Source organism: Grus americana, chromosome 2 (assembly GCF_028858705.1).
Source record: "Grus americana isolate bGruAme1 chromosome 2, bGruAme1.mat, whole genome shotgun sequence".
Classification (NCBI taxonomy): Eukaryota; Metazoa; Chordata; class Aves; order Gruiformes; family Gruidae; genus Grus; species Grus americana.
In genome coordinates, this window is record NC_072853.1 from 134,497,256 (window position 1) to 134,511,492 (window position 14,237).

General features: G+C 37.2%; 1 protein-coding gene across 1 annotated transcript in view; it reads right to left on the reverse strand.

The window, feature by feature from the left end:
* The window catches only part of DNAH11 (dynein axonemal heavy chain 11), a 150,199-nt gene that overhangs the window by 38,423 nt on the left and 97,539 nt on the right, over positions 1-14,237 (reverse strand). Inside the window, 7 exon segments of the mRNA XM_054815055.1 lie at positions 2,766-2,873; positions 10,668-10,748; positions 11,532-11,659; positions 11,662-11,698; positions 12,192-12,335; positions 12,724-12,768; positions 12,771-12,817. Coding sequence (XP_054671030.1) covers positions 2,766-2,873; positions 10,668-10,748; positions 11,532-11,659; positions 11,662-11,698; positions 12,192-12,335; positions 12,724-12,768; positions 12,771-12,817 — 590 coding nt within the window.

The window sequence follows — 14,237 nt, forward strand, 5'->3', positions numbered from 1 at the left end:
CACTCTCCAGTAAGCAAACAGGCTGAAGCAAAGGAAGGGCCAGCGTGAAAGAAGGAAAGCACACTGCTGAACCGCTTATAAGGACCGTCCTTTACCCACTATCCACACAGACATTTATTTTTCAGAACAATGACAGTAATCAAAACATATTTTTCCAGTCCTTTACATGATGTAATCAAAATCACTGAAAAGCACTGAATAGAAAATATCCTCCATACTTCAAATAATTTCATGTGAAATACTTGCATTTTGCTGGTGCTAGCTGCTTGAAAGCTTAAAAGAATACTCTTGGATGTGCTCATTCTTGAAAGCCGTAGAATACACAAAACAATCTCAAATAACTCTCATTTTAAAAATAAATTTCTGTGTGTACAAAAACAAATTAACAAAATAATCATTAAATTTGATATTCATGAAGTATTTTCCATCTATATTTTTCTGAAAAATCATAAATATTTACTGAAATGGTTAGGCATCCTAAGACAGACACAGAATTCTATGATAACAGAAGACTCAAACCCTTTTGTTATGAAATAGGTATATAGAAAATATCCACTAAGAAAATGGACGTATTTTCAATCAAAGTACTGGACTTCAAAGAGTTAGCATTTAAATTTTTCACAGCATAAAAGCAAGAACTTAGTGTCTGAAGGCCTCCTAAACTCCAGTTACATTCAGAAGAGATGTCCAACAAACGACAAGTAAAGGACTCTTCCTGCTGAAAGCTCTAACAGCAATCTTTGTAACACAGCAGTTTTGTTTTGAAGTATTTTAGACATCCATTTTTGCCTACAGAAGTCATTGGATTCTTCTTAAACCATTAACTGAAGGCAACAAGACAATAAATCCATTAATTTACAAGAGGGTTTTTTGATTTATCCATTCTCTCTTCTTGTTGTCACTGACTGGTAAGTCATAAACAATAAAGAGCACCCACCTCATTCTCCAAAATAGCTTTGAAATTTGAAGATTTACTAAACATAGAATGATTGTCTATTTAAATCTTCAGTAATTTTACCATACCACCCAAGCACCATAAATCACTAGTGACACTGGCTAACAAGGGTTTAAGAGTTGGAACATGCAGTGTAATAAATTTCCAGACAGTTAAAAATCACTATAATTTTATTCTAATGCATTATAGATTGCCTGTAATGTCATCCTGGCCGGGGTGACCCATTTCTAATTTTGAACAGCTGTTCAGCTTGGGAGTTAGTTAATGATTAAATATAAATTGCCTGATTTATTAGTCTGAATGGTTGAGCTTCCAGGTCAATGCTATATAGACAAAATCATCAGTCTTGATGCTTTTCAGAAGTTAACTGTCTCCTGTTCTAGTCAAAAAGAATTTATTCTCAGAGGAAAAGACTTGACATTCTCAATTAATCCTTTTAAACATTTTCCCCCTTAACTTACAAATAAGATCACTAATAAAACCTCAAATCTTGAAGAAAAACTTCTTTTAACTATGTATAAACCTTCATATCCAAGACTTGGAGACTACCTATGGGCAAAGGCCATTGGCTGCCACAGAGCTTCCAAAGGCTTTGGAGGTCTGTAGGGTCAGGGCAACAGTGACCGTCTCAGGTGTCTTGGGGCAAAGAAAAGTTCTTCATATGCAGATAGAAACATCAACTTCACTGTTTTTCTACCACAGCAAAGATTATTTACACATTTTATATTTCTAACCATATTCATTTCAGAATTGGGTATCAAAAATGGATCTATTTTAATTGCACTGGGGTTTTTTTATTAGTTCTATACTCTTACAGTATTTTTTTTCTAAACTGATTTAATCTTCTTGATTGCCAGCCTCTGCTGAGAGATTTACAGTAACAAAAGTATTCACTCTGTGATCTTAGAAAGCAAGGTCACAGAGATTTTATGAAATCCAAGTAAAATACTTATTCAGACTGCCTTGGGAACTCATGTAGTAGTATAAATATTCTCTGTACTTTTTATTTCCTGTTATTTACACTTATTTGTCAAAAAGGAATGGTTAAAATTCTAGATGATGAATTGAGACAGCATGATTTCTGTATAGGCTTAGGAGACACTGCCCAGCAAAGCTGTGGCTGACTTGAATGGTTACTGACCATTAAATAGGCACGTGTTAGTTTTAATGATGTTTGTCTGCAAATAAAGCTAATAACCACACCGAAATACATATAATTTTAACATAAATACATTTCATTCTTATTTAAAAATTAATAGTTTCTTCAGAAGGAAAAAACCAAAAGCAAACAGCAAATATCTGATTGGTGCCTTCCACTTATTTACAATCTAAAGTGCAACGGGGGCAGATGCAGGGCGACTCCATCCTGACCTAGAGGATTATTCAGTCTTTCTGCTCATTAACTAGAGGCTGCCCAGCCTGTCACAATGTGTTCACAGTTGTGTATAAATGTGGTGACTTAGTTATCGAGACTCCTCTCTAGCAATCATGCCAATACCGGTTGCTCAGCAATACACGATTTTTAGGAAACGCAACTGTGGTGCAGCACGTTTTACTTCTCAGGATTTTATTATGGGTTTATTTGTGGTTTGCTCTTTTGTTGTTCAGTTTTATTTATTTACTTATTTAAATTATTTCTAATAAGGGTCATCTTGCACCTGTCCCCTCCCCCACAGCCTTTTTTCCCCACACTAGCCTCAAAAATTTAAGGTTAACCTCATGTTTAACAAACATTTCAAGTATTTCAAAACTCTAGAAAGAACATTCAGGCAAAATCTTTTTACATCAAGTCCCTTGTCCAGCCTTTGACTAGCTCAATAGTTTTGTTTGTTCAGTTTACATCATCTTGACACCAGACTTTCTCTGCAACTGCTTTCTAGAGTGAAGCTGTGAGCTTACTCAGATTGTTATCCAGAACCTATTCAAAAAAGGGACGGGTAATACTATAGCTTGAGGGGTTTTTTTTTATACGACATTTAAATTATAATTGTAGACAGTACACTTAAGTCTGAAAGATACCAGCTTTAGAGGAACTGTTTTGATGTACTGTATGTTCTTTGTACAGCTCCTGGCATAATGTAAGTATGCTAACTAACAACAATTTATAACAAAACCATCAACCAAAAAAAACCCCTTACCAGCTATCCATTTACATGGTAGAGATCAGGTACTTGGAGATAGAAATAGGAGGAGAAATGTTTTTTGCTTGATGACAATGGCCTGTACGGCAGTAGGATCTAGAGATCCAAGACAAAACTGCAAGTTTATTATGCTAGATTTAGTAACAAACATCCTACGCCATTGTAACTATGTCCTATGCATTCTGGAGTGTTTAAAATTGTGCCAGAGAGAAAAAAAATTGCAATAACAGATTATTTTTATTTTGCATATGAGCCTGGTGGCATAAGAAGATCCCGCAATTTGCTCTTGAACGGACAAGATGGTTTCACTAGTGGCAGAAAACAAGCAGATCTCCTGCATGCCAATCCACACCTTCACCAAAGATCTTTAACCACACTTTTATCCACTCTGCTCAAAAGGCAGCAACATGCCCTCCCTTTGCTTTCAGGTATATCATACTGAATGTACCTCAACTCAGGGGCAGCCACTGCCAACCCCCATTGAGCCCCTGCAAATTTCCTCTGAGACGGCTCAGACCCTACATTTTCTTCAGTCTCTATCACTTCTGCCATACGACTGGTAATTTGCTGAGCTGCAGCATTTTCTCCAGATTCTCTTAACTGAGCAGCTAGGATGACATGGGATTTTTAGATAAAACCATGTAAAATTGTTTCTGGTAATATCTACTTAACGAAAACAGCTGAAGGATGCTTGGCTGAGGAGCTATCTTGTTGTTGTTGAAGATACAACACCCTGTCTTTCTGAAAAAGTCTAAGAAATGCGGTAATAATCAGTCAAGAATAGTTAGTCAACAAAACGGGGGGTGGGGGGGCTAGGGGGGGAGGGAAAATACAAGTTTCTTCTGTTTGTAAAAGTAAAAACTCCAAACTACCAAAGAACCAAAAAAAGGAAAATCACCCACAATATGTTCACCTCAGTTTGCCCTTTCATCAGGAAGATAAACGCTTACATTCTTTCCTACTTGATCAGAAAAAAACAGAATCCGTTCCAGCTCAATAAATGAAGATGACCTAATGAAAAGTGTTAAAAAAGTCAGAAAATTGAGTGATAAAAGCTAAGAGGTTAGCACCTTGAGATGTACTATTTTTACAAATAATCAGGTGAGGCAAATTTGAATACAAGAACTGGGCTTGAAAGACAGTTTTGAAAAAAGTAAAGACAAGGCAAGACAACAGAGACTGCAGCACACAAGTTGCCTGAAACTGTTTTGTTTCTCTAGAGTAACTACAGAACTAACAACAGTGAGTTCCATTTTAGAACAAAATTTTCCTATTTCAGGTTTAATGGAAGAACCGCAACGGGAGCAAGGAGTACATACCTCCACAAAAGGTTGGTGGTTTGCAGGATCAAAGAATTAGATCTCATCTGCCAAATTTAGTGCTTGAATTGGTGATGTGCAATCAGGAAATTTAAAAATAATATATAAATTAAAAATAAGAAATGAATTGGCAAAGGGGGAAAAATGAAATTACAACTTAGAGCTTAATAAAGAAGGTTGGCTTGATTTCTCAGGGATAATGAGGCAGCCAATCCACTTTTTAATGGTGATGGATCTTAAATTGAAAGACTAATGAGGATCTAAGAGCATCTCAGAAAGATGGGCTATAAGTACAATTTCATCAGTCTAGCATGCAATGTATAAGAAGAATGAACACAGAAACCATTCTCTACTCTCTTTTTTTAAAGAGACATTTATTTCTAGGCATCTCAAGTTTGCCTGCATGATAAAATAGACCTGACCATAGTTCAGGTACACTCATCCATCAAAGGCTCAGGTGGTAAAGATGGCAAGAACATTCTTCTGCAGTAAGACAAACAGTAAGGAATGCCCCAACATCTCTGTGGGTGGGTTTTTTTGGTACAGTCTCCTGTCCAAATAATGGTCTCCTTTATCAGACCACTTCCTACCTTACAACTTTTGAACAGGTGTCACTACAAAACACGCCATTCTCTTTTGTCATTCTTTCATAGGATGTACCATCGATAAAGTCTAGGGCTACTAACAACAGGATTACGTATTGCATTTTATACCCCAGTACTCTAAATTCTGTGGGATATTTCACACAGTTTGTTATTGAGAAAGTCAGTGCCAGGGAACTATGCTTCACAAATCACAGCAGAGAGCCATTACTCTCCATAGCAAGCCTGCTGGACTGTGCCCCTGTATAATCCTTTTCAGGCACAGAGTGTATTTTCATTATATTTAAGTGGTCTCATATGCTAATAATAATAATAATAATGATTGTAATGATAAATAATACAAATTTCAGTGCCAAATATGCACCAAAAGGATAAACTTGGCCCAATTTTTTAGCCTTAACACTAATAAACATACTACCTTTCCTTTTTTTTTTAAGAGCTATACTTATTATAATATATATATGTGAATATAAAATCATAATTTTCACTCATATTTTTAGCAGATAACTGTAGTTTCTTTAAGGATGGAAATCTGATTTAATTTCACTGAAAATACTTAAAACCCAATTTTGCTTGTGAAGGAACAATCCTTTTTTCTATTTCCTAACCTGCTCTTCTTTCAGTTTACTGTAAATATATAGCAATTGTTTGACTGGACGGACAAATGTATGTCTTTATATATTAAAACTTTAACACACAAGAAAGAATCAGTAGGTTTCACCATCCACAGAGTATTTTTTATCATCTTTAAAACATTGTAAATGTTTAAAATGACATACTGTATTAATACCAGTCTGTATTTATCTGACATTACAAAAATATTGTGACAATATTCACTACAGTATTGCCCATGTTTGATAAGAATTTAATTTCTCATTTAAAGATATATTCTGGAAGCCGTGAAAAGTGAAAGGAGGTCAGTTTAACTGTGCTGTCTAGGCTGAAGATGTATTATTGATTACTAACAGCTGCACCAATTATCATCACTGAAAATGGCTGGCCACAACAACTTCCATATGAAAAATATGTACAACTCGCCTTCTCTCTCTGCCAACAGAAAGAAGCTGAATTATGAGTCAGGGAGCACCAAACCTCCGTGAACGCAGGAGCAGAGATCACTAACAACTGGTGTTCTGCCTTCAAGTCTATTCTTTAGAAAATTGGATAGAGGAAGATGGGAAACAGACAGGCAAATAAATAACCAGAAGGCAAAAGGGCAAGAAATGAAGGACAGCGGGCAACTGAACGTGTGGATTAATGCTTGGATAATTACAAGGAAAACTCCAATGCCACTTTAAAGACATTTAAAAGAGATTAGATAGAAGAATAACTGCTTCATTGCTCTGACTTTGGTTACCTCCAGAATGGAGAGCACTACTAAGGCTAGCATTCATAAATGACATACAAAATATCTCTCTCTCTTCTGTACTTCTTGATTTCATGCAAATTGAGATGAATTTGCACTGGTGGAGTACCTTCTTCTTGTGGGTTCTACATACCGGACTTGTGCAAGCTTAAAAGAAATTTGGCTCCTCAGAGGGTGACTGATAGGGCTGCACAGCACTTCTGCTACTCCTGAGGAGGAGGTGGTGGTTGAGGTGAAAACTTCCTGCAGACTGGATCCAGTCAGCAGGCAGCCCAGAGAGAGATGTAGAAGAATGTCCATATATCAATAGTGATCTTTCTTCAACATTAGAGGACTTCTTGTTTTTACAGACTATGGATGCATACAACTCAAGTAAGGAATAAGAGCTTTCTACAGGCTGATGGGGACAGAGGGTTATCAGCAGTGAAGGTAAATAAAATCTAGGTAATTGTCACTGAGAAGTGCCTGCATTGTTCATTTTTTTCTAGAAGAAATACAAGTTTGCCTTCTCTTTATACCCATTTCACAGACTCCCTTACACAGTGAATCATACCTTTAAAAGGCTTGACATGAGCCAGCTGGAACAGGCTGCATAGGGCAGGGGTGCACGTTACAAAATACTGAATGCAAACATTAAAAGAAGCATATCAAGAAGTAAGCATGGTTGGAAAAATGGAGCTGATGAAACTTTGCTAGATGTTTGGAAAAGCGGAAGACAACTGGTGAATATTTATACAGCACTTCATTCTAACTCTAAAAATGGATGCCACCAAAAAGTCAATGTTTCACTCTGAATTTGCATATTTTCATCAGCTAATCCTAGTTAATGCTACTGCCATACATAACAATCCTCCCCGTGGGACATCACATTGAATATGTCCTTTAACACGTGGGTTGATACAAGCTTCCAGCTGAGGAACTCAAGCTGATTTTAAATGTAAGATTGAGCAGCACAGTTCAGGATCATTGAATAGGGGTGAAAATCTACAAAGTTATTCACTGTTGACCATGTTGTGCATGTTTAGATGGAGAAAAAAGCTGACCCCAGAAAGCTAAGCGGAGGCTCTGTGAAATGCCAGCTGTAACTATAGTTAAAACAAAACCAAGTGGTGGATTTTGTGGAATTAATGAGTGCCAATTCGGTTAAAAAGCAAAAGTGCAAAGGCAGGAAAGGATTTTGTACTGTACCTATCAGTCCGCAGAGCTCATTCCACCTACTGAACCTTACTAATTAATGAACTCAGCTTCTCATCATCCTCTAACATTTCACAGGTAGGAAACCAGGCACTAACAATCAGAGGAAATGCATCTCTCATCCATACAATTTTCTATAGTTGAAACTTCTTGGACTAACATTTTATAAAGTGGGTGTCACATCCCCAACTTGTTATCATTCTGAAAACTTAAACCTCCTTTTAAGATTCCCAGATTGGGTGAAGCTCTGGTGCATGCTAACTTGCAATTTTTTTTTTTCCTTCTATTTGCCAGTCCTGGGGAAACTATCAATGGCTTTTATACACATGTATATTCATGTTATATACACTTTTATAGACACTTTGATCAATTCCAGTCTGCCACACAGTTATTAGATAGGACATAAGTTAAACATTTAATTAAAACTAGATTACTTCAATTACTTTCAAAACTTTTCTTTAAATAAAATTTTAAATCTTGTAAATGAACAAGAAATTACATTCTTTCCTTTCTGTGAGTACAATAGATACATAAATCATTGTTAGTCCAAGTGTATGTAAGCTAATGCACAGTATACCCTATTTGGATACGGCATATATATAGGTAAGCAGTTCATGGAAATGAGTAACTTCAGTCACCTCACAGATGGAAAAAAGCATAACAAATTAGATGAGAAACCTATTGTCAGCTGGAATTTGCAGGACATTTAAATGAAGAACATTTTGGATTGGCCCGTGCAAAGCATTGCACTGTAACTGAAGCTTTTGAAGTGAAGGCCGCATAGTAGAATACTTAAAAAGGGAGACTGTACGTTCTTGAGAGATGACATGCAACGTGGGCCATGAGAGGCAAACACAGAAATGTCCAAGAGGAATCATATGCCTCAAAAAAAAAAAATTACCAATAATCCTCAGTAATTAAATGATGGATTAAGACATGAATTATGGAAGTATATAAAGTGTTCATGTTTCTTTGTATATAAAAACTGAATCTCCTTTTGGTATCTTCAAATTTCTGGACTGAGTCATAGCTCAGTTACAAGAAACAAGTCAAAAGCAAGTTTTTCCGAGTAAGATGTGTGCAGCAGTTTTTACTATATCATTATAACACGCTCTTACCACTCACTCTCTTAAGTGTCACAAATACATTTTAGCATACATAGTATAAACACTGCATAGACAAATATTTCCTTTTTATTCTTCAACTGAAGTTCATCTTGTAAAATGTTATTTGACGAACCAAATTTCTGCATTATTTTTGGAATCATGGTATAGACTAGAAGGACCTTTGGAGGTTATCCAGTCCAACTGTCAGCTCAAAAGAGGGCTAACTTCAAAGTTTTCTTTGAACTATGCACTTTCAGCCTCAGGTCTTCCCTAAGCTACTAATGAATAAACGACAACCAAGAAGCATTCATAAAAAGTTCAAATTTTTCATTCCAATATGTATTATTTTGCATTTATCAACAGTGAATTTCACCAGCTATAGTGTTCGCCATTCAACAACCTCATGAGCTCTGGAGCTTATTACTGTTATGAGTCATATCTGCTGGAGAATCAAAAATTACAACTACAGCTCCTTAAAATGTTCATCAGGTTGATCAGCTATGGTATGAATAAGTTATAAAAAGAATAGTTTTAACTGGATCCTCCCACCCTGTAAAAGGAAGCCTGGTTGAACATGCAGTATGGATTTTATAAAGTGGTTAGGAAAAATATTTGTGTTGAATGACAACGTGACAACTGTTGGCCTAACACAGGAAACAGATAACTGCAGGGGGAACTGCAGCTTTGCCTGTGGTGCACAATTCTTCCTACTAGGAACTGAGCACAGCTGAGAGAAAAACTGCTGCTAACCACCCCCAGAAAAATTCACAAGGAGATGAAAGGGGAAGTAAATAAATATAAAAAGACAGGGCTAGATTCAAAGTTGGAGGCTTACTGAACTGCATGATCACCTAAAACAGGAAAAGGTTCTTTGAGATAGTGTCAGGCAAGGAACAAAGATTCATTAGTGCTCTTCTCTGAGGAACACATTAAAATAATAAAAGATTCCATGAGTTTCAGGGGTGAGTGCTGTGTATTAAAAGTAATTTTAAAAAAATCATTAAAAGGCTATTTTTTGGTTGAAAAAGTAAGTATTTATACTTAATAAATGTACATCAGTATAGATATGTGAAATAATAATAACAACAACAACATTCTTCAGTAAAGCTGTCTTTTAGTGTAGATACAAGCTTTACTAGTGCAGACGTACTTTGATCTGAATGGGCAATTCCAAGGTCACAAGGCTAGGGCTGTATCGCAGAGGTGGTGGGCAGAGGGGACCAGAAGAGGAAGAGAGATAGTAAAAGTTATCTGTCTTTGCCCATTAAATCTGCATCTCCTTCAGAACAAAAAAAGCTGGTACTACAACAGCGGGAAGAATAACAGGAAATTGCTGAAATAAAGAGTGAAATTCTGAGATACCATAATTCAGAAATTTCTGAGAGTCTCAGTAAAAGTGAATCTTGCCCTTTCTCTTAAATTGGTACCTTAAAAGAAAACAATGAGAATAATCCCCATATTACATATTTGTTCAGTGTTCATTTATCACTTGATAGCTTAAGTTGTGAGATTTCAGGTCTAAATATTATCAACAAAAAAAAGTCTTAAGCCAAGCCAAAGCCTTCTAAACCCAGTTAATGCCATGTCTTTCAAATAATTTAAAGACTTCTTTGCTAAGTCAGGGTAATTAGCTTGCAATAGAGCAACTCCTTCCACCCACCATCTTCCAAGATACCATTCTTTGTTTCAAGAGTACTTTGTGTTGCAGTCGCTCCACTAAATGATTACTTAATAAACAACAAATAATCCCTCTCAAAAGTTCAATAGATTCGTGTTCATGTGCTACCACCGAAACTATGGAATATCCTTCATTAGGTTTGTGGGAAAAAAAGTGATAATATGAAAACATATTTTTAATACTTGAACTAGGAAGTAATAAAATCAATAAAATTAAAATAAATTAACATAAATAAATAAATAAACCTAATAAAATTGTGGGCTCAAGATATTAGAGAATAATGCTTATTAATCAAGCAGTATTTACAAGAAGCTTTTTCCTGATGGCTTCTAGTTTTTCTGTAGCTGCTGCTAATTCAGCACCTTTTGGCTCTACCTCACAGTACACCTTGAAAAAGGCATACAACATAGGTACATCGGACAAGAAGTTGGTCTCACATTCATTATAAAAATTATAAATGACTCCTGATAAAAGACTTTTGGATAATCCTAGTAGTCTCTCATTACATATATTTGCTTTAGAGCCATCTTTCTACACAATAGTGAAGCATACATGGTTTTCTTTCAATATTGACCTAAAGACGACAGAAGATTTGATTATAGCTTATATAAGGATATCTGAAGCAGAACTGAATGCATCCTCAGTTGGAGAATGGGTCTATTGTCCAACTAAATTAATTTATATGTATAATTTTCATAGTTCTAGAATGCAGGTGGAAATCAGAAAGGCATCAAGCTTGAGTAGATTTCAACTAAAACAGATTAGTGTTTTACTATTTTGTAATTAAATGATAACATGCTATCATACTAGGATGAATGGAGGAATCCTGCTGACAGGTGCTCAAGGGAATCACAAATTATCAGCTCTGCCTTACACTCCAGCCAGCCAGACTCAGATGGACATTTCAAGCGAAATGTGTATATTTGCAGAAAAATATTTCCCAACTGTTGCATCATAATAACAATTGAAAAGTCCTGGATAGCCACATCTTTTTTACCTCTTTCTACTAAAAATAGATACATGCACACATACTGTTAAGCACTGAATACTTCCCACTTTATCTGTGGTTGCTGTTACATTCTCCCCAGAACACTAAGCTGAGCTTACCAAAATAATAACTTAAATAACAGAAAGTTGCCTCATCATGGCTAGTCAAGAGAGGATATATACCTCATTGAATTTTACTGTATTGATGACCCAGGCACAGAGACCAGCTGCTGCAAAGAATTTTGTATGAACATAATCTGAGTTGAAATCTGGATCCTTCAAGTAATGTTCCTTGATGACTTTCAGACAAGTTGATCAGAGTTGATTAAAGCTTGTAAGAAGTCATCAACCTGCAAGAAGAGAAGTTCCATTGTATCAACCCTTTTCCATTTCAGAGAATCAGAAGGTAACTCCTATTTTCATCACAAATGCAAAACTGGAATTCTGCACTAACTTATTGTTTTGGAAACATTATGCAGTACCAAGCAAAAATATTATTTCCCCCAAAAGACTGAAGAATTCACCCTCATAAACACATTTTGTGATTTTATGATTCTCTTGATGAATTTGGCAGAAATGAGAGAAATATCATTAAATACCCTCCACTCCCTTTGACTTTTCTTCTATTTTTGCCATTAATAAATCCCAGCAGCACTCAGGCTGGCTTGAGATAGTCACCAAAGGTACACAGAAAAGAACAATACAGGGTCATATCTTATCCCCCTAAATTCAAACTGTAGGAAACTGAAGCTGTGATTTAGTTTTTCTTTCTCTGGCTCTCATTTTTAACTGTTCTTTTCCTTTCTCATCTCAGATACTATACGATGTCCCATTGATCGTTACTTTTCCCATAAAGACTTCTGCAGCTTTCCAGCTTCGGTCTTCGGTCACTTTCTCTTTATATGCCAGTAAAACCATCACTGCAGCAATAACACTGGTTACAGCCATTAGTGGGTTTGTGAAGGCTTTTGGTTCTGTAAGATTAACCTGAAAAAAGATGATCAGAGGAACAGGTACAGAATTGTGCAATAACAGTAGATTTGTTCCACAGAAGCTTTCTGATTACCAGTATACAACTCTCAGCTCTCCGAAGACTAATACTAATTATTTTATGTGGTAAAAATACTCATGATCACAGCCTTTCCCTTGCTCTGCAAACCTACATGCAACTTGGCCAAGTAGCGTGATGGGAAATGCAACGCCAGGTCAGGTAAAACTGTTGCTAACCTGTTGCTTTGGAGCATGCTGCCCAGAGAAGATGAAAATTTGATTGCGCTTGGCAGATTGGCACTGGCATGACCATTTAATAGTCTTGAGCTATTTGAACAATGAACAATTTTTTTTTTTTGCAGACATCAAACTCTATGATATTTACATTATTAAGCATGTCTAAGGCTGCTGTAGCAGCAAGAGCAGGTTCATCCTCACATTCAGCAGGTCATCCTCACATTTTTTCTGTCTCAGATATACTTTCTTTGGATTGCTGCTACCCATTAAAACAATGAATCTTAAGATTTATATTGAAAACTAATGCTGTAAATCAAATCAGAGCTGCTTAAGCACCCACACTTGCAGTGTAATGTCTGTATACACAAACAGGTTTCAAACCCCATTATTTTATGTTATCCATAAAAAAGACCTCTACAACTCTGACATTCAAGAGGTTTGTGCTCAGCTCTAGACTCCACCTGTTCTGCATGGTGAGAATTAACATCTCCTGTTCATACCACCACACTGCAGAAGAGTCAGCCTCACCTCTGTGCCTGGGAAGATCATGAACAGATTTTCCTAGAAGCTGTGCTAAGGCACATGGAGGACAGGGAGCTGATTCAAGACAGTCAGCATGACTTCACTAAGGGCAAGTCCTGCCTGACCAACCTACTGGTCTTCTATGATGGAATTATTACATCAGTGGACAAGCAAAGAGCTCCCTGTCATCTATCTGTACTTCTGTAAGGCCTTTGACACAGTCCCCCACAACATCCTTCTCTCTAAATTGGAGAGATATGGATTTGATGGGTGGACTGTTCGGTGGATAAGGAATTGACTGGATGGTTGGATCCAGAGAGCAGTGGTCAACAGCTCAATATCCAGATGGAGATCAGTGATGAGTGATGTCCCGTTGCGAGTCCATATTAGGACCTGTACTGTTTAGTGTCTTCCTCAATGACAGACAGTGGGATCGAGTGCACCATCAGCAAGTTTGCAGATGACACCAAGCTGAGTGATGCAGTTGACACATCTAAGGGATGGGATGCCATTCAGAGGGACCTGGACAAGCTCAGGAAGTGGGTCCATGCCAACGTCATGAGTTCAACAAGGCCAAGTGCAGGGTCCTGCACATGGGTCAGGGCAACCCCTGGTATCAACACAGGTTGGGGGATGAAGGGATTGACAGCAGCCCGGTGGAGAAGGACTTGGAGGTACTGATGGATGAAAAACTGGATGTGAGCCAGCAATGTGTGCTCACAGACCACAAAGTCAACTGTAACCTGGGCTGTGTAAAAAGAAGCATGGCCAGCAGGTCGAGGGAGGTGATTCTCTCCCTCTGCTCTGGTGAGACCCCACCTGGAGTACTGCATCCAGCTCTGGGGTCCTCAGCACAGGAAAGACATGGAGCTGTTGGAGCAAGTCCAGAGGAGGGCCACTAAAATTATCAGAGGAATGGAGCACCTCTCCTATGAGGAAAGGCTGAGAGAGTTGGGTTTGTTCAGTCTGGAGAAGAGAATGCTCCAGGGAGACTTTGCTGCAGCCTTTCAATACTGAAAGGGGGCTTATAAGAAAGATGGGGACTGTTTTAGTAGGGCCTGTAGTAATAGGACAAGGAGTAACAGTTTTAAACTAAAAGAGGGTAGATTCAGATGAATAGGGGTATACATAAAGATGAAT